Source organism: Pteropus medius, unplaced genomic scaffold (assembly GCF_902729225.1).
Source record: "Pteropus medius unplaced genomic scaffold, Ma_sr-lr_union100, whole genome shotgun sequence".
NCBI lineage: Eukaryota > Metazoa > Chordata > Mammalia > Chiroptera > Pteropodidae > Pteropus > Pteropus medius.
Genome location: NW_024342648.1, coordinates 271994 through 291833, shown reverse-complemented (window position 1 = coordinate 291833; position 19840 = coordinate 271994). Strand labels below are relative to the sequence as shown.

Genomic DNA, 19840 nt, shown 5'->3' with positions numbered 1-19840 from the left:
CCAGCGAGAGCTGGCAGAGCACCCGGGGCCTGGGCCCGGGAACAGGCGGCCACCTGGAATGGTCCCTTGGAATGAGACCCCCACCCAAAGAAAGAAGTAACAGTCGCAGAAGAGGCAGGTTCTGGAGCGTGGTTCCGCCCCAAAGCGGCAAGGGACAGGCCGGTGGTCCCCGGCTGGCCCATAGGCACATTTAATAGGATTCCCGCAGATGATTCAAGTGGGCAGGACAGGTCTCCCCCATAGCCACCCTGGAGGGGCTCCTGGCTCCTGCCTCTTCCCACAGCCCCTGCATGAGGTGTGCGCTCACCCCAACCCACCCCCCACCCCCACCTATGGCTAACCCCCTCCCTCTCCCCCCCAGCACATGGGTGGTCAGGAGCACCCATAGGGGGCAGGGCAGGGCCCTATGTGGGATCCAGCTCAAAGACACCGTCGCTGGTGGGGGTGGTGAAGAAGGAAGGCGGGTCAGAGGTGGCAGACTCCTGCCCCCCGCTGCTCCGCTCCCGGGCACGCCTCTCCTCCAGCCGCAGGCTGCGCTCGAAGTCCAGCAGCTGCCCCATGAAGTTGAAGTTGGGCGAGATGTTGGACTTCTTCCGCTTGACCAGGTCATAGGCATCATTGAGTGAGAGGTGGAGCTTCTGCATGAGGTAGGCCACGGTGACGGTGACGGAGCGGCTGACGCCCGCCAGGCAGTGAACGAGCACCCCGCAGTTCTGGGACAAGGCCTCGTCTAGGCGGGGGCAGAGAGTGGGGAGCAGCATGAGATGCAGGCCGACGGCCTTCCAGAGGAGCCCTTGCGGCCCCTTCTCTGCCCTCCAAGCCAGGTTGCCCTGGCCAGGTTCACCTGGGAGCCCTGCCTGGCCTAAGGAGCCCTGGCACTTTCAGTAGTGGCTTCCGGGAGCTGGCCTCGGCACTGTCCGACCCCTGAAGTGCCATCTTGGCTTCAGGCTCTAGGACTGCAGCTAAGCCCAGGAGGAGCCATCGTGAGGGAGAGGGGGATGAAATGGGGGAGGCCAGGAGCTCGGCCTAGGGCGAGGAGGGAGAAAGCAGAGGGCGGGGCGGACTCACCAATGAACGCGATGGCCTCCGGAAAGAACTGGGACAAGTTCTGGCTCCAGTGGTCCGAGATGGGAATCTGCTTGTAGTGAAAGTCGCCATTCTTCTCAAAGAGGTTCGGGAGGTTGGGGGTGACATTGAGGATGTAGCGGATGCCCAGCTTGGCCAAGCTCTCCACGTTGGCCGAATCCCGGGCACTGCCCAGGTACAGGTTGGGCAGGATCTGCACGGGGAAGGATGGCAGCAGCCCCGATTGGGGGGGCGTGGCACCCTCTGAATCCAGGCCACAGCTCATGGAGTCGCGGTCAGGCTCTGAGTCTGCATCGGAGCAGTCAGAGCCCAGGCACAGGCCGCCCAGCCCTACTACTGGGCTGGGCACCATGGCTGTACTTGGCCCACCACGGCTGTTGAGGCTGGTCTCACACAGGTGAGGAAACTCGGCCTGGAATCTGCTGAAGCCACCTGGGAGGGGAGAGAAGGAGGGTCCCGCTGATCTGGTCTCCTGGCGGCCAAGCACTCCTGGCTGGGGATAGGGAACGAATCCTAGATGGCCCCGATGCCTGAGGGGGCTTGCAGATGTGACCGAAGAGAACTCAAAAGCCAGCAGCCTGAGCTATACTGGTGTCACTATGTGGCGTGCTATGGACGGCCCAGTCACCCTTGCCCAGTACCGTCGGCTACGCCTCTGGACAGCAAGTGCCCACTGCGGCTGCTGGGGATGTAAGACATTGAGCCCAGGCAGAGCCACCCAAAGAAGATCGTACAGCCCTTGGGCCTGGCCGAGGCAGGCACGAGGGCTCAACAGAGTCTAGAGGTACTGCAAATCCTGAGGAGGACAGAGGCCATCAGTTAAAGAGGAGGAAAGGTTCAGATGCGCATGCTCCGCCTGGGTGTCTCCCTATCCGGCTAGACCAGGAGCACCCAGAAGGTAAGGGCTGGGTCACAGCCATCTCTGTGATCTCTTCAGGGTTAAACTGGGACCCCAGGAGGCGGGGAGCCTGAGAGAGTGCAACGCTCCACCTGGATGGTTCCAAAGTCGCAGGAAGCGAGCATCTCTTTGGTCTACAGATAACTGCTATTTCCCTGGGCTGGGGTGAGGGCCTGGAAACCCAACGCTTTCTATAGTTCTATGTCCCTGTGCATTCAGAATGGAGCAAGCGACCACAGTCCAATGACCCTCCTCGATGGGGAGGTGGGGACACCTAGCTCTGTAGGTTCATGGAAACCGCGTCCCTACCCTGGACCCCCGGAGGGTGCCTGTGTGTGTTTGGCTGGGCAAGGAGCCAACGGGCTATATCGGCCTGTCTCCCCTCCATCCCCCAGCTCTGCCATGACTACTGGGGGTGGGGAGGATGTCAAGTCCCTGCTTCTTCAGGTTTCCTTCTGCCTTTACTGCTTCTCTCTCTCTCTCTCTCTCTCTCTCTCTCTCTCTCTCTCTCTCTCTCTCTCTCTCCCCTGCCCCCTTTAGAGCCTTTGTAGAGCGGGATTTGTCCTGTGTCGCTCGCCCCCTTTGCCCATGGCTGAGCAGCTGGAGGAGGTGCAGATACCATCAGGGGGAGACTGGGATCCCTCACCTGGTGCTCTATTCTTGAGCCTCCCCGTGAGCCAGGTCAGGTCAACCCTATTCTTCCCATTTTCCAGATTCAGAAACTGGTCCCCAAGGGGGAAGGACTGGCCCAAGATCATGCTCAGAGGAGGGTATCTCACCTCCCCTTTAGAAAAAATGAGGCAGGGCTTGCTGAAGGTCAGATGAATTATGAATCCCCTCGGAAGGTGGGGCCCTGCCTCCCGGGCGGGGGTCCTCCCCAAGCGGGCGCCCACCGTGCCACCAACCGCACCTACCCTGTAGGTAGTAGGCCAGGTAGCCTTCCTCCCGCAGCTTCTGCAGCAGGGTGCCCAGCACCGACTCGGCCTCCCACTCCTCGGCGTCGGCCTCGGCCTCGGCCTCCCCGCGCCGGTGCCGGCCCCCACCCTGGTCGTACAGGAGCACCGGCGCGGGCGGAGGCGGCTGCAGCGGCGGCCCGGGGAGGAGCGCGCGCACCGACAGGCTCCCCCGCCGCAGGCGGCGCAGCAGGAGCGCGGGCAGGGCCACGCTCAGCGCTCCACCGATGCGCGCCGACTCGTACAGCTCGCGGCTGCGGCAATCCAGAAGCAGCAGCTGCGGCCGCGGGGGCGACAGCTCTCGGCGCAGCCACAGGCACGAGCGGCCCAGACCCTCCATGGGTTCGCGGCTCCTGGCACGTCGGGCTGCTGGCTCTGCGGAGAGAGAGAGAAGGCGCGCGGTGTGAGCCCCGGTCTTCCGCGCCCCGCCGCCCAGGGGCGCAGGCCCAGGGCTCAAGATGTGAAGCCAAACCAAGGTCCTGAAGGCGGGCGCCCAGGGTCCCGCAGGGACACCCCTTCTCCGCTCGGTTCTCTTCTCGCGCCCCTGTGAGGACACGCAGAAGGCGCCCCGTGTGCCCCAAGAAAAACACCCGAGGTAGCCATCCGGGCGCCCAGCCGCTGCTCCCCGCCCGGGTAAGGGAGGCGTGAGAGGTCCCCCAGAAGAAAAAGGCTGGGCGCCCAATGGCTCCTCGGAGAGCCGTGGGTCCCTTCCCGGCCCCTCCTGGGGTGTCCCAAGGCCACGGCTACCTTCTTTCCCTCACACCCCCTTCTGCGTCTCGGCCTGCCCGCAATCGTTCCCCGAGTTCGAGCTTTCGACTTTGGGGGCGTGTGAGTGCGAGAGGGGTTCAAGGCCGAGATCTCCCCCACGGCGAGTGGGCCGGAGGAATCGAGGTGACGCCGAGGTGGTGCGCTTCATCAGCTGGACCTCTGATCCGGCTTTGGTGCCCACCCCGGGAGGAGAAAACAAAAGGAGAGAGACCTGGGGCGTGATCCGGCGGCAGGCAGCTGCGCGCGGACGTCCCGGCCACGGCCACCGCAGGACGCGGGGTGCGATCCCCGAGTAGGGTGTCTCGGGGCCCACCGTTGGGAGGTGGGCGGTGAGGCCGAGCAGGCGCGCACGTGGAAGTTGAGTCCTGCGCCGCTGCGCGCAGGCTGCTTCCTAGCAGCGGGACCCAGCTTCCACCTTAGAAGCGGAGGCCTTTGGACCTGGAGTTACCATCTAGAGGGGCGGGGCGGCGGGGGCGGGCTCAGGGGTCCAGCGAACCAACGGGTGCCAGCGAAAGCAGTCGGGTGGGCCCCCCGCAAGTGGCGCGCTGAGCTGGGGTTTCCACCCAAGCGGGACAGGGCTGGGGCAGAGGCCAAGGGCAGGTCAGGGGCCCAGCAGGGGACCAGCCACAGCTCCCCTGGCCGGCGCCAGTCAGGCCCCTGGAGGCAGGGGGAGGGGTGGGGACAAGAGCCCAGTGCCCCTGCCCCAAAGACTGCCTGCATCCCTCCTCACTTGGTGACCCTGGACCATCATGTCCCCTCTCTGGACTTCAGTGGCCCCATCTATAGAGTAGGCTCATCATAGCCACCACCTCGGGCTACCGTGGGATGCCACTGAAATCGTGGAGGGGAGGAGGTAGTAGGACCGGAAACCCACAGCGACCTTCTGGCCTAGAACTCTGCCCAAGGCTAGCTGGAGGGTTAGGCAGGCAGATGGCAGCTTCTGGGCACCCCTACTGCCTTCATTCACGCAGGCCTGGCCAAAGGCACCCAGGAGCTCTGAGCTCCTCGCCCTAAACTGGGGCGCCGTGCTCTCATCACTTCACTGTTCTCAGGAGTCACCCTGGCTTCTCCCTCTGCCTCCTGCCTCATCAAGAGCCAAGTAGTTTCTTTCTACTTAAGTCTCTGTCACATCTACACTCTCCCCTCTGCCCCGCACTGGCCGAGGGGCTTAAATTCACCAGCTCTTGACCGGGTCACTGTCATAGGTTCCAAAGCCCTCTCCCTGCCTCCAGGCCTGTCTGCCTCAACCACCCTTTGCCCTGCTCTGCACCAGAGCATTCGTTCGGCAGAGGCCGGTGGTCTCCATACCTTCCATGGACACAGAAGGATGAACAGGCAGGACGCACAGCGTCTGCTTGCACAGAGCTCCCAGACTAGCAGGACAGGTCCGTAATAAACAGGGGACCGAACGAGATAATACCAGGTGTGATAAGTGCCCAGACAATGACACGAGGTGGGGGAGGTTTCTGAAAAGTCTGGTTCTATGTCCCTTTTCTGCTTAAAACCCATCCAAAGCAAATAGCAGAGTTGAAGGAAAATGTACAGCAGATAAGATAAAGCTCATACAAATTAATCGAAAGGTTAAGACTCTGATAGATAAATGGGCAAGGAAGCAGAAAAGACTGCATGAAGGAGGAAACCCAACTGGGTACAAGACATTTAGGGGAAGGTTCAACCTGAGACATGGAAGGAAAGCAAACTTAGCAAACAAGGTGACGACAATAGAAAACAAGGTAACATTTCCCACCTATCACACTAGTAAAATGCTCTCAAAATGAGAACACCCAGTGCTGGCAAGGGTGCCGTGAAACTGGCCTGCTGCTCTACGGCTGGTTGCTGGAGAATTCGCTATTGTCCCTTCTGGAGATTAATTTGGTCATATGCATCCAGAGCTAGGAAGAAATCCACATCCTCTGGCCACTTCTGGGAATCTACCCCAAGGAACTAAGTAAAAGAAGGCAGAGCTAGGCTTATGGGACAAGCACCACGAGACGTGTAACTAAGGAGTGAAGGGCTCAAAGGCACTAGAAGGCCTAAGTTTAGGTTAGTTAAGTCCAGTGGTGCTACTGAAGACTCCGCTCAGGAACCAGAGCGAGATGAGAAAACTCGAAGGTAATGCTGGGCAGGATCGGGCTACCTCAACGGGGCCCCTACTCGCCTCCTCCCTCTCTCTCTTCTTCCCTCCCTCGCTGACCCAGTGGCTCACCAGCCTGGGTCTCATTGCCCACCATGTCTTGGCCTCTGGGATGAGACCCACCGCCAGCACCCAGGGGCTGGTGTGAGTCTCCTTTCTCCCCAGCCCGGGCCTCTCTCCTCTGCAGCCTGTCCAGATTTTGCTCCTTCTTCGGGACCCCTCAAGATGCCCTCCTCCAGGCAGCCTTCCTTTCCTGGGACAGCTTGTGGTCTCCCTCCTCCTTGCTTTAGATGTCAGTCCTCTGAGGCTGCAATGCCCGAGAGGTGCAGCTTGGGAGGCTGGGGGCCAGATCAGGGCCCAGTTCCCCCTGTCCCATGTGCTCAAGGGCAGGGACTCTGTCTTACAGTGTCTCCTATTCCTCCATCCTTGCTCCCAAAAGCAAAGATGGGTAGCCACCTGGCCATGGGCCCCAAGCTTAGGGGCTCCCTTTGGGCCCACCGCAGCTGTCGGTGGGACCCTGGGGTGGCCAGGGGTTGAAGGCACCAAGGGGTTCTGCAATGTGCCAGTGCGGGGTGCCTGGCTTGGCAGCGTTGCAGGCACTGGGGGTGGCAAGGTTCCATCTGATAAGGAGGTAGAGAGACACATGTTCCCCACCTGCCCTGTCATGGAAGCTCAGCATGGTTGGAGAGAGAGCATGGCCAACCCCAAGGGAGGTAGGCGCTCCTGAGGTGCTCGAGCATGCCCCCCCCCCCGGGGGAGGTGACAGGAGCCTGGCTGGAAAGATGGGGATGTGGAGGCACCTTGCTCTCAACCCCGCCAGCAAGCCCTCCAACCTGGAAAGCGAGTGCTTGGTGCCAGGCGCCAGTAGCGCCCGCTGCGCCAGCAGCAGGACAAACTGGAACCTGTTGCCACCTCCGCACTGCAGGGCTGAGTGCAGCCAAGCCCCCCTCCCCCGACCCTCGCCGGGCCCGCCCCGCACTCCGGCCCGGCAGCGCCTGCTCTGGGAGTCGGCCCCTCCCCGCACCCGCTCCCCGGGAGGGCTGGGCAGGGGGAGGCGGGCCACGCGCCAGGGCCTCGCCAGGCCCCCTCCGGCGGGCGGAGCCAGGCCGCGCGCTCGCTGCAAGGGTGGGCGCTCCTCCTGCAGCCCCAGCCCACGCCGGACACCCCTGGCCTCCGTCCTGCTCGGCCATTGCCTCTTGGAGGCCGCGGCGACGTTGCCGCCCGTAGGCCCCGTGCGCGCCGCGTGCGCCCTCTGGTCCCCAGAGCCTCCGGAAAACGACGCCCCGCCTCTCCCTCCATCCCCCCATTCCGAAATGCACGGTTCCCGCCGGGCCGAGGATTTCGGCTGTCGCGGCCCGGTCACATGGCTGGGAGCACAACTCCCAGCGACAGCGTTCCTGCCAAATCCAGTGTCTTTTCCACCAAATCCACTTTCTGCTGGGGATGGCTTTCTGCTTTTCCTGGTCGGTCTCCTCGCGGGACTGGGAGTTCCTCCAAGGCAGGAGCGGGTGTGTGCCCGGCCCCAAGCTGGCCCCAGCCCCCAGTGCAGGGCCTGGCACCAGCCTGGCGCTCACGGAAGAAATGCTCGTTAACAAAGAAGGCATGAATGAATGAAACCAATTGTTGCATGAGGGAGCCCAGGAGGGTGCTGCTTTTTCTCTCATCAGGTCACACACTCCCCCCCCCGACACGCACGAGCACACGTGCATACACGGCCCTCCCCCCAACACACGCAGACAGGCACACACGCTGCGTGACCTCAGTCCTCGTGGAACTGACTCCACATGTGCTTCCGCTGCCTCCAGTTCTCTACTCTCCCCACCTCCGGGCACCTCGACATCTGGCGGTTTGGCACCCAGCCCCAAGTGCCTTTTATCCCCAGGGAAGAGGCCGCCAAGCCAGTCGCTGGGGAGACCAGAGGTCTGTTTAGGGAGGGTACCTGGGGGCCTCAGGATGGCAAGTTACTGTTGAAGGCGCAGAGCCAGAGGTGCCTGGCAGAGATGTTCACCAAATTATCAAGAAAGCCCCAGGAGCCCTCGTGCCAGGGTGTTGGGGTGGTGGGAGGGACCCAGGGATTTATGGGGCCTCTGAGGGTCATTTGCAGTGATGGGGGGCGGGGCAGTAGTGCCGGAGAGCGGAATCCAGCAGGTGTGCATACGTGTTGGGGGGTGTCTGGAGCGAGTGCTGGGAGTAGGGAGTGTCGGCTGCTGGGGTGGGGTTAGTGTTGGGGCTCTGCCTGGGGTGGGTGGCAAAGGCCCAACCATCACGTAGAGCCCGATATTGCGCCAACCCATGATCGAAGCGAAGATATTCTGCGGATCGCGTCGATACGCGCCCGTGGCGTTAACTGATGCCAACGAACCGGACGGGCAACGGTCCGAGTCAGTAACGGCGGCATCGGATTGAAATCGGCGCTCGGCAACCGCAGGATCCGAACCACCCACAACGGCCACGAGATGCGTCGACGGCGCAGATGACCACTGGCGATTAACCATGACGGGCGCGATGATCCGAGTGCGTTCACAGGCGCGTCGGCCCGTGGGTGTGGGTGCTGGCAAGCATTCTCAGGTGCAGGGTGCGGAGGAGCGCACGTCGGAGTGGCGGCTGGCCGGGTGGGGGGCGGGGGTGGGGGCGGGGCGGGTGGGGGTGGGTGGGCGGGATGGGTGCCTTGGCCGCGTGCTCCCTCACCTCTGCTCACCTCCGTTCTGCTCGGCTTCCTGCGCCGGCTCCGCGCGTGGCGGCCGGGAAGTTTCCGAAGCCCGGGCGGCGGGAAGCGCCACCGCCACTGCCGCCCAGCGCCACCGGAGCCTCGGGCGGCGGCCTCGCCTGGAGCCGAGGGGCTGCCGCCGCCGCCGCTGCGGAGGGAAACTCCAAATCCCGCCTCCGCCGCCGCCTCCTCCCCTCCCGTCGCCGTCTTCTCCGCCCCCTGCCCAGGAGGGGCACCGTCGCCGGCGGCGCGCAGGGAGGGAGCGGGGAGGGGCCGCGGCCTGCCCGGCGTCTCCCTCCACCTCCGCCGCCCCCGCTCGCCTTCTTCCCACCTGCAAGCCTTTGCCCGCTCTGCCTGCCAAAGCCCCTGTCTGGATGCCCCTTGCAGCCCCGAACCCCAAGAGCCCTGCTGTGCGGGGGCCCCGAGCGTGGGGAGCAGGAATGTGGTGGTGGGGGGGCCCTGACCTAGGCTGGGCCTGGGCTGGGGGAGGGTTGCACCCAAGTGTCTCCGCTGGCACCCCTGCTTCCCGCGAAAGAAGCGAAGGGGCCCATCGAGGGCCGGGCACGGCTTGGTCCCCGGGGCCACCTCCTGCCGCCACAGGGGAGAGGGGTTTTAAGGTCCAGCAGACAGCACCGTAAGCACCTCCAACCCCCGGGTCCCCCCTGCACTGTGTTCTCTCGTTCTCACATATCAGATTCTGGCTAATAGTAATAGCATTTGAGCCTTGGTGCCTGGAAGAGGTGGAGCCAGGACATTGGGGGAGGGTTGGGAGGGGGTGCTGTCATTAGGCCCAGTGTGCTTTCCTGGGCAGGAAAGGCCACAAGCATCCCCGTCATGGAATTCGTTTTGTCCTTACGCCAGTCTCAGAGTCAGAGGAGACCGTTCCCATGTCATAGCTAGGGAAACCGAGGCAGTACTTTCCTGGTAGTCACCCGATAATGTTGTGGCAGAGCCCGAGCGGGCTCAGATGCGCTGAGTTCTGGAGCCTCAGTTGAGTGTGAACGAGGAGGCCCGTCGGTTCCTGGATTCCTTGCTGCTGTGGGGAGAGGGAGGCAGGGGGGAGCACACAGGGACTCCCAGGCCGGTAGTCTGTGAGCTGGGGCTCAGCCCTGGAATGGGGCTGAGGGATGCTGAGAACCAGCATGAGGCTGTGGGCTGCCTTCTGGCCGGAGGTTTCCTTCTCAGCCCTGGGAAATCAGAATAAGGCAAGGCCAGGCTGGGGTGACATCTCGAAGGAGGCGGGCAGAGCTGGGATGCCAGCCGCTCCATGGATGAGGGGCAGCCAAGGGAGGCCTGGCCGCCTGGCTCGTGTCTGCGGCAGCGCCGGATTCCCCTGAGTCATTACTCCTGGAAAAGAGGAGAGAGAGACAGCTTTGTCCCTGACCCCTCAGTTTCCTCATCTGTACATTTGGGGAGAGAGGAAGACCTCTTGATCTCCAGGAGCTGTCTTAGCATCTCAGCGGGTTTAACCCATGATGTGTGCAGCCACCAGCCCACACGCCTGCCGTGTCCCCTCGTACCCTTCTGGCTTCAGCAGATGCCCACTCGGGCCTGGGGCCTTTCCGGGCTGCACCCGCTGGGAGGTGTGTCCGCCAGGCAGGCCCAGGGCGGTGCCCCTAGGGCATGGCCGTTCTTCCTCCTCTTCTTCGGCATCAGGACTCTGCGGTCCAGTGTGAAGCCGAACAGCCAAAATGACACCACATGGGCGGGCAAGTGAAACGGTGTGCGGGCCCTGCCGTTAGACCCTGTGCTTCTCTGACAGCAATGTCAGTTGTCCTGACATTCAGGGACCTTGGCTAAGAACTCGACAGATGCTAAAAGCTGTGCCATAAACCAATAGGGCCATTTCGTCAGCCAAAACATGAAAACGCGCAGAGGTCGAAAAAGATGGGGCTGACTGGCACTCCTTGATGGTCCTCCCATTCGAGGAAGACATGGTGGCTGTGCCCATGGCCCGAGCGCTCAGTTGGCCCCCGGCAAAGGCTTGGTGAGCTGACTCACAGAGGAGTTTCTGGAAAGATTGGATAACTAACTCCCCCCACCCCACCCCCAGAATCCTGTGCTTTGGTGACTCAGGGCTGAACGGCTGGAGGAGGAACATTTGGATTGAATGATGCTGCCCCCCACCCCTGCAAAGCTCTCATCCTGGCCCTCCCACAGCGCCTCTGCTCTCCAGGCAACAAGAGCCACCAGCACTGGAGGAGCAGAGAGCTAACACAATGGCCAGGCCAGGCCCAGGGGCTATAAAGGCACAGGCCTGTTCCGCCTCAGGAAATGAGACCTCCCTCCTCATCCCCAGAGACCGGTCTTGGCTAGCAAGGCCTGGCCTGTGCCCTGTTGAGGAATAACATGGAGAACCTTTTCAAAGAGGACTGGATCACAAGGCTAACCGTGTCGAAATCCAGGTTGTTCTAAAGGCACAGCTGGGCCTTCACCTCAGAAGTGGCCAAGCCCGTGTGCTCAGGTCCTGTCTGCTCCTCACAGAAATCTCCGCATGGGGTGACTGGGCAGCCCCAGCCCTCACCCTCTCCTCTGTGGCCCTGCCCCCTTTCCCACCAGAACCCCAAGGCCAGTCCCAGTCCTTCCCAAGGTGGAGGGGCAGAGAGCTGGGCCTCGCTTGGGTGGAGAGGTCTTCGACCCGGCTGTGCCAACTGCCGGCCCAGCTTTGACACACGGCACTATGGCGGGCCTTCGGCTGAAGGCAGCTATACCTGTTCAGGTGTCCCTTTTCCAGGTCCAATTCTGGGCCACTTTTCAAGTGAATAGAGCCTTGAGGAGAGGCCCACCCTGTCAGGCCCCTACTTGGAGACGCCTCTCCCTTCTGGGGGGCCCTGGCACTTGGGCGCACGCACAGCCAAAGCTTTATTTCTGGACAACCGTTCGGTCCTACAGAGAGCAATATCTGCAGCTGAAGCCATTTGCTCACATGACAACCGGCCCCTAGGCCGCCATTGCCCCGCCACTGTGTAACAGGCTTCACGCTGCCCCTCCCCCATCCGAGGAGCCTTAGCCAGCATCTTCTAGACATGATACCAGTGGCCATGCCTTCAGAAGCACATTCTAGACCCTGTTCTGGAGCACCCCACCTGCCTGCGGCAGCTCCCAACGGGGCTACATCAGGACATTTTAAATCCAATGGCCCTGTGACAGCTCCCAGAGCCGCACTTGCAGCTGAGGTGAAAGGGTGAGAGGCAGTGCCAGGCCAGAGCCTGAGGGAGCGAGAGGAGAGGAGGGACGGGAGTCTGAGAGAGCCAGCCTGCACAGCGATTGATTTCCGAGGGGCCGGGTCCTCAGGAGCCATTAACACCCCCATTCCGGGAGGGCTCAGGTTCAGGTTCAATAACCTGGTTAGAAACCCCCCTCCGGCCAGCTGCGCAGGCTCCCTCTCCTTGTCTTGTCCTCCCGAGCAGCAACGCGTGTGTCTGGATATACATTACAGATGATATAATCCTTGTACCAGGAGAGAGCCAGACGCCCACGCCCATTGGCTGGACAGGCAAAGGGAGGCGAGGGGGAAGAGGGAGGAGAGTGGGGAGCCCCTCCAGCCCCCACTCTGTGGAAGGGGAGGAGAGAGGGAAGCAGATGACCTCCTCGCTTGTCCAAGGGAAGTTGAGGGCTGAATGTGGAGAGGGTGGCAGGACAGAGCGGCTGCAGACCCCCAGTTGCTCCGAGGAAGGCGTCTGCGAGTGTCTCACCTGCCTTTCTGGCCACATCTCTCATGCTCCCTCTAGGAAGGTGCCTCTCAAGTCAGGTCATCTCATCACGGGAAAGGAGACAATGTGTGAAACAGGCAGCGAGGCTGGGCCCAGGCTGTGGCTCATTCTGACCCCTTGCGCCGGCTCACATACCTGCAAGGGGTGGGAAGGAGGGTCCTGCGCATGCTTCAGGTGTTTCTTACCACCTCAGTCCTCAAGGGTCTGTGCGCCTCTATGACAGCACTGAGCGCCCAGCGTGGCTGCCTCCCCCCACCGCTCCCCCTGCCGCTCCCAACGCTGCAAGGCCCAGCCTGGGCCCCCTTTGGCTCCCTGCACCTGGACCGAGGCCCGATGCCAGATTAGGTCACGTGCTGCTCTGGGGCCAGGCTGCACCAGCACCTCTCTGCATCTCACGCCCGCCGCTGGAGCCACCACTCCCCCTGGTCCGGGACCATCCCTGCGGCCTCAGCCCGGGCCCGGAAGCCCTAGTAAGTCCCTTACAGGGACTGAAATAAGCGAAGGCTGGAGGGAGCTAAGGCCCGGGGCAGTGAATTGCCCAAGGCCCCACAGCGTCATTGGTAAACCTGGAGCTAGAACCCAGAGCTGCAGGTGGCAGGGACCACATTCTAGGGTAGCGGTCAGAGAGCGACAAAGCCAAAGCAGGTAGTATGGCTGGGTGCCATCCCAGGGCCTCTGCGTAAAGAGAACTGTAGCTAGCTCCCGGTCACTGTGCTGGGAATGAGGATGACAAACACGATGTTACTAAACCATCCTGGCAGTTCTTAATGAGCTGTCAAGATGAAGAAACTGAGGCACGGAGAGACAAGGTCAAGGACCCTAGGCAGGCCACAGCCTCCGTAGAGGGGACTGACTGCCTCTGCCCTCGGGGACTCGGGTCTGGGCTGGGTCATTCTTTCTTGTAGGCTGGAGAGGGGCCAGTGACCCAGCCAGAGCAAGGAAGGAGGCAGCTCTTGGTCGTAAGAGGGGTCCTGGCGAGCTGTCCATGGCGTCTGAATCAGCAAGGAACCAGCTATGGAGAGGGCGTGGTCCGCCTTTGATCCAGGCCAACCCTGCCATGGTGGCATCCTAGCCTGTGGCTCCAGGGTGACAGACGGGCCCCTAGAGCAGGTGTGCCCCAGCTTAGATGAGGGCATTCTCCTCTGTCACCCTTTCTTGGCTCAGCCCCTGTCCTCTATGCAGCCCCCCAGTTCTTGCCGCCCCTTCCCCACTTTCCTGCTTGAGAGGCTTGCCACCGGGAAGGCTCGAGATATTTCTGCCAACTCTGTGGGGATTTTCCGTCTAAATTTAGAGGAGCTATTACCCCGGAGCGGGTACCTGCTTCCCATATTGGTGACTCATTTGCATCCTGAGAGCACCCAGCGCAGATGCGGGGCCACGTGACCTGTCGCCCCTCGGTTCCAACCCCTGGGCAGAGAGAGGGCGAGAGGAGGGTGGGGTAGGCTAGGACCCTGTGACAGGGAAGCTAGAGGGATCAATCTCATCACCTACAGAGAGATTCCACCAATGGGTGGGAAGAGGACAGCCATGGCTCTTGACACTAGCTTGTCCAATGGGGGGGGGGCTGTGATGAGTCACCGAGCCCCTTGCAGGGGTCCCCGCTGTCCTGCCTGTAGATGACTGTACATCCTCAGTCACTGTGTGCCTGGGCAGTGCGGCGAGTCAGCTCCTCACCGTCTCTTGTCTCATCCTGACACCCGGCATGCAGTGAGCGCTCGGCACCTGCCAGCTGGGTCCCCCCTCAGGTCCCCCCTATATCACTGTCAGTATCATTTCATTATCGCAGAGACAAAAGGCTGGGCCTTTGGGGGCTTTGAGAATCATGGCTCAGCTCGGGTCGCTCTGGGGTCCCATTTGACTGCTGCTCTCAACGTGGAGCAGTGGCCCGAGACTGGTCTTCACTGCACCCCCAGTGAGGGGCCGGCATGGAGTGCGACCATGGGTGTAACACAGAGCCCAATTTGTCAACCTGATGTTGAAGAGCTGGCCAGAGCCACAGAGACTATGATAGTGACCTTACCTTCCCTGTGGCATGCGGACCGGTACTGTCTGTGGTCTGCAGCCCCAGAAGGGAAAGGGGGCATTGAGGATGGGGATCCCAAGGCTGTAAGCCTAGGAGGACTTCCCAATCATCAGAACAAAGTCACTGTGGCTCAGACGCAGACTTGCTGTGCTCTGGCTCTTAGTCCTGCTCCCATCCACCGCGGCTGGCCTGTACAGGCTCTGTAGGTTACAAAGGAGAGAAGTATCTAGAAACCGTATCCAGGTAAGGGACTTGTGGTGCCTGGAATGCTGTCTCCTTCTTAGCCAAGCCTCACCTTCCCCCATAGCTCTCATCACCCTGTCTTCCCAGCCCCAGCCTGCCTCTACCCAAGTCCCTAAATCACTCTTTAAATCCTCTCGTGACTTCCTGTGCCTTCGGAGCAGAGACACCCCTGTGGCCTGGCTCTCTCTTAAGCTCTGGGTGCTGCGCTTTCTCCCGCAGCCACCACCCGGAGCCAAGGCTGGTTGGCATCACCTTGCTTCCCAAGGTGACTCGACTACCTTCCTGTCAAACTCTAGGGCCTTTGAGGCTCTTCCTTCCAGTCAGCCCTCACCCCTGGTTGCAGGTCTACTCCTGGACCTTTACTTGGCTCATGGCCTCCATCCCGCCATGCCGGCCCTCATCCTCGCGACGGCTCATCCGACCCCCTGCTTCTCAGTGCTTCCTTGGCGATGCTAACCCCATTTCCACTTAGAACTGCGCTCTCCACCTGTAGAATCCCTTCCTCTCTCCTGGCCACCTTCTTTCCCACATTCCTCAGTGGCCACTCTCAACCTTCGCTAGTCTCCTAGACCCCAGCTCAGGCCAGTTTCTCTCAGTGGTCGCCTTTGCCACCCACATTACCAAGCACCTTCAAGCCAGTCAAGGTGAGAGTTTTCTGAACTTTGTGATCTTCTTTGCTCAAAGCCCCCAGCAGGTGTAGCCCTGGTCACCCGGCGTCCAGGCTCAGAAGAGGCGGGGTCCTCTTCGCATACCAGGCTGGCTTTTCCACATGTGCCTCGACCGCTGCCCCAGGTGCTGCCGCTCAGGTGCGTGCCTCAATCTCGCTCTCGCTCAAACCCTCAGTGTCTCTTGCTGAAACACTCTCCCCCTCTGCCCTCCACAACGTTCCGCTCTGGCCAATTGTCCCATCTCTCCTGGGCTCCACGGCCCTCGTTTCTCCTACTCGTTCTCACTGGATGACCTCGGCTGTTCTCCAGGGTGATGACTTTGCCATCAGTGTCTCCTGGGGGCCCACACTCACGGCTCCAACTGCCACCTGGCCATTACCACCTGGATGCTCCGTGGCCCTTCAAACGCATGGTGTCCCGCAGGTAACTCACTCTCTCCCCTCCAGTCACCCAAATCTCAATCTTGGGGTTCACACTCATTCTCTCTCTCTCTGTCCACTGTCCCTTTACATTGCTGGTTTCTGCTGAGTTGACCAGCTAAAGAGCTTGCAAGTGCATCCCCTCGTATCCTCAGCCAGGCCCTGCTCCTTCCTCGTTGTCTGAAGCCTCCACATGGTGGACAGAGCGATTGTCCCAAAGGCCATCGGGCACTCCCCTCCTCAAAACCCTTCAATGGCCCAGAGTCACTTCGAGAACAAAGTCCAAGAGCTGTGGCCAGCTCACACGGCCCCGTGTGACCGGTTCCTGTCATCTCTCTAGGTCTTCTTTCCTAGGACTCCTCCAGCTCTAGCTTACTGCCGGTAGCTGCCAGAATGTACCAGGATGTTTCGTGTCCCTTTGCCTTATTCTAAATAAGCTCACATCGTAAGGTTCCAGGTGGATATATATTTTGTGGGGCCACTCCTCAGCCAGTACAGCCCACTCTGGCCCATGTGCAAAATACATTCCTGACACCTGCCATCCCCCAAAGTCTTCGCTGGCCATGCCTGTCACCTCTTACCATCCGGTCACCCTCATCTTTTTTTCCTTTGCTGGAACTACCTGGCACAGGCTGGCTGTGTCTTCCCAGCCCTGAACCACTGTGGCCTTTGGCTGAGGAGCCACCCCTTCGAGTTGACAGAATGTTTGGAAGAAAGGGGCCACATAATGTTGGCGTCTGTCTCCAGCACTTTGCACTCAGTCTGGCTCTGGGATGGGGCGCAAGCCATGTGTGTAGATCAAGGAGCAGATGAATCTAAGAACTTCGTTTTAATTGCTAGACAACTTCAACAGGAACGTGACACTCCTGATTAAAAAGCAGGAAAACAGAGCTGGCAACTGAGGAAGGGACGGGGAGATGCAGAGTCACTGGTGGCCAGCTCCATTCCTGCTGCTGGGGACTCAGAGGACAGGGCTTTGGTCTTTTTGCTTCCCTTTGGGAACCACGGCTCTGGTTTGGCCCGAGTGAAGGTACGCTCAAAAGAGCCACCGTGGTCACCTTTTGGCGCCTGGCCCGGGAACGCTGTCGGTCCCTGGACTATCCCAACGCTGGGCTCCCTACACGCCTGTTTTGACACAAACCCTGCACTGGGGCCGAGGCCCGTGGAGCAGTGGGCTCTCTGCTGAACTGCCGTCCATGTGATCTCTGGTGCAGGCCCGGATGGTGGCACGGGGCACGACCCCACAGGGAGGGCCCTTCCTCACAGTGGACCAGCCTGGCCAAAAGCTCTGGGTGCCCTCCGTGCCCAGTGTGGGGAATGGCACCTGCTTCCTGGGCCACATTCACCCTCCGCCTGCCACGCCCCGACCCTCCCCGACGCTTCCCCCCACAGGCCTCCAGCTCTTCCTGGAGGAACCTGGCTGAAAGGTCCTGTCTCGGTTTGGAGCCGTGGGCCTGGGAGGGATGCACGGGGCCCGGGGCCAGGCGCACTGGGCTCCTCAGGCTGCTGGGCTCCCTGAGCACCACCTTGGAAGGGGGCGGCCCCTGCAGTCAGGTGGAGGCTGCCACCTGATGTGGCCCAGTGCATGCAGCATGACAGGAGGGACGGGCACAGGCACAGGCCCCTCCCGGGTGTCCCCCAATCCTGTATGGTCTTTTTCTTCCATGGTCCCAGTGTTCCCCAGGGAGGCTGTGTCTGTGGGTGGTATGGGGATGGCAGGATCAGGACTCTTGGCTCCCCGTCCTCAGAGCAGAAGGCAGCCCTCTCATGAAAGGTGGTGCCAGGCTCCCCAGTGTCCAGGCCTCAGTAGGCATCTGGTCATGAGCAGAGGGGTCAGGGACCTCGGGGAGGTGCACTCTGATGGGTGAACTTGGACCCGATGTTGTCATTGAGGTGTCCTGACATAAGAGGGGCCTTCCTGCTTCTGCATGACCCCCCTCATCCCTCCTGAAACCCGTGGGCCTGCACTGGGCTTAGTTCTTACCCTCGCCAGGCTGCTCCTTGGCTTGGTGCTCTGGCACACAGGGTGTCCCCTGCCTGCAGAGCCCTCCCTTCCTCCCCCTTGGCCACACAGTTCGGAGCACATGCCTCAGGTGTCACCCTGCACCCCTCGCATGTGTTATAGGGCTTCGCTGTCTGTCTCTTTATATGTCCGGACAGCTGGTGAGCCCAGGGACACTGTGGATGTCTCAGTGCTCCAGCGTGCCTGGCATTGGGCCTGGGCACTGCAGGTGCTCCACAAATGTCTCCTGAATGAATGACGTTCAGTTGGGGCAGCTGTGTAACCCCACATAGACCTCCAGGGCACCCCGCTCTGTGCCTGGCCCTGACCTAGCCCATTGAGACAAGGGAGGACAAGGAGCCTTGCCTGCCTCTGGGAGACCCCCGCCCACACGTGGAACTCAGGACACGTTCCACAGTCCCAGCACTGGCCTGTGGCTGTCTGGCCACCTGGCTGGCTCCTGCAGCTGCTGGCACTTGCCAGGGCCCTGCTTTGGCTGGTGGCTGGCCTCCTCTGCCTCCTCCACTCTTGGCAAATGACATGCTGCCTCCTCATTCCCGTGGCCTTGTCCTGCCTTCGGGTGAGGACTCTGAATTCCTGGAGCAAGGCACACATAGCTGCCTTGGAGTCTCTCCTCCATGCTCTGGCGTACCCCACAGCCTACAGGCGCTGTTGGATGGCCCGGATGCCCCAGTGGTCACAGGCACCCTCCTGCCTTCTCTCTCACTGCCCCTCACCTGCCCACCCCATTCCACTTTCACTCCAGGCAGCCGGCTGGGGCCCTTGTCTTTGCCTTGTCTTTGCCTTTGTTTCTGCTCAGAGGGACAAGTGTGTGCTTTCCAAGGATGCGGCTGGCTGCCTCCCCCCACCCCAGCCCGAAGGTGCTTGCTGGGCATATGCTGAGGAGGAAAGGTAGGTGGGGTGAGAGGAGAGTGAGCTGCCGTGTCATCCCTTTGGTGTTCCCCGGGACACCTCTGCTGCAGGTTCCATGACCAGTCAGCCTCAGGCCTTGGTTACTGGGGAAACCGAAGCTTCCCGTGAGTGCTTGTCATCTGGGAGGAAGGAGACAAACAGAGCATGCCTCTGTGAGGGACAAAGAACGAGGCGTCTATACGACTGCATAGAATTCTAATAGATAGATATAAACATGCACACCGGGAGCCTGGCTGACTCCCAGGGCTGCAGGGACCTCAGGGTGGCATGGGGCTGTGCAAGCTGCAGGCTGATGGGGAAGGCTGGCTGAATCTGCTGGTTCCTTGAGTTGGTGCTAGAACTTGTGTTAGCTGGAAACGGGACAGTTACACGGTGTCTACTCGCGGGCGTGCACGAACCTTCGTGGGGCATAAATACACTTCCCGAGCCATCTACGCAAACCGGCAGGGAGCCGCCTGCTACGGTTGAGACATATGCATGCGCAGGCACACGTACAAGCATATATATATATGCATAAAATTTCCTAAGATTTAATTGGACCGCATAAAAGGGACAATAATCGAAAAACCTCAAATGTTCTAACATAACATTAACATAGAGCTCGTTATGGTTTGAATTACGTTCCTCCCCCCTGCTCCCCCAATCATACGCTGAAGTCTTAACCTTCCTGTACCTGTGAATATCACCTTATTTGGAAATAGGATCATTGCAGATGTAATTAAGATGAGGTCATACCGGAGTGGGGCGGGCCTCTAATCCAATCTGACTGGTGTCCTTATGAAAAGATGAAAAGGAGACATTTGGACACAGACACACAGAGGGAGAACGCCACGTGAAGATGGACGTAGAGCTGTATAAACCAAAGAATGCCAAAGATCACCAGCGCACCACCAGAAGCTAGGGGAGACATCCGGAGCAGATCCTTCCCTAGAGCCTTCAGAAGGAGCACCGCCCTGCCGCCAACTTGACTCCAGACTTCCGGTCTCCAGAACTGGAAGGCAATGCATGCCTGTTGTTTTAAGCCCCCTCGTTTGTGGTACTTGGTTATGGTAGTCTCAGAAAACTCATACAGAGCTTCACTGTTTTCTTTCTCATCTGTTATATCATTTAATGCAAGAATATCCCCATGAGGTAGACGCTCATAGCATTTCATTAAGCTTCAGAACATTTGAATGACTTACTCAGAGTAATTCGGTCAGTTTGAGGTAGACCCAAGGCTCAGTGCAACTCTTTTGAATTTTAATCTAGACCCAGTGAAATGTAAGAGCTCTAATACCTCCCTGTGTCCTGAGA

The 19840-nt window shown here is 60.5% G+C and overlaps 1 protein-coding gene across 3 annotated transcripts; it reads right to left on the bottom strand.

The window, feature by feature from the left end:
* Positions 1-347: 347 nt before the first annotated feature.
* On the bottom strand, positions 348-8693 carry DUSP9 (dual specificity phosphatase 9). 3 transcript variants are annotated; one of them, XM_039866942.1, is made up of 4 exons: positions 8538-8693; positions 2899-3312; positions 1069-1518; positions 348-730 (listed from the first exon to the last, which is right to left on the bottom strand). In XM_039866942.1, exons 2-4 carry the CDS (start codon positions 3275-3277, stop codon positions 405-407), a joined length of 1155 nt encoding a protein of 384 aa, XP_039722876.1. In that variant the 5' UTR covers positions 3278-3312; positions 8538-8693; the 3' UTR covers positions 348-404. The 3 variants fall into 3 exon arrangements, with proteins under 3 accessions (XP_039722876.1, XP_039722879.1, XP_039722877.1); XM_039866945.1 differs by having other exon boundaries at positions 8528-8660; XM_039866943.1 differs by lacking the exon at positions 8538-8693 and adding an exon at positions 3917-4138.
* Positions 8694-19840: the final 11147 nt, after the last annotated feature.

Coding starts and splice junctions, on each gene's coding strand:
- DUSP9 (XM_039866942.1), bottom strand. CDS start 3,277: ATGGAGGGTCTGGGCCGCTCGTGCCTGTGGCTGCGCCGAGAGCTGTCG. Junction 1,519..2,898: donor CCTGGCCTACTACCTACAGG/GTAGGTGCGGTT, acceptor CTCCCCTCCCAG/GTGGCTTCAGCAGATTCCAG. Junction 731..1,068: donor GGAGGCCATCGCGTTCATTG/GTGAGTCCGCCC, acceptor GCCCCCGCCTAG/ACGAGGCCTTGTCCCAGAAC.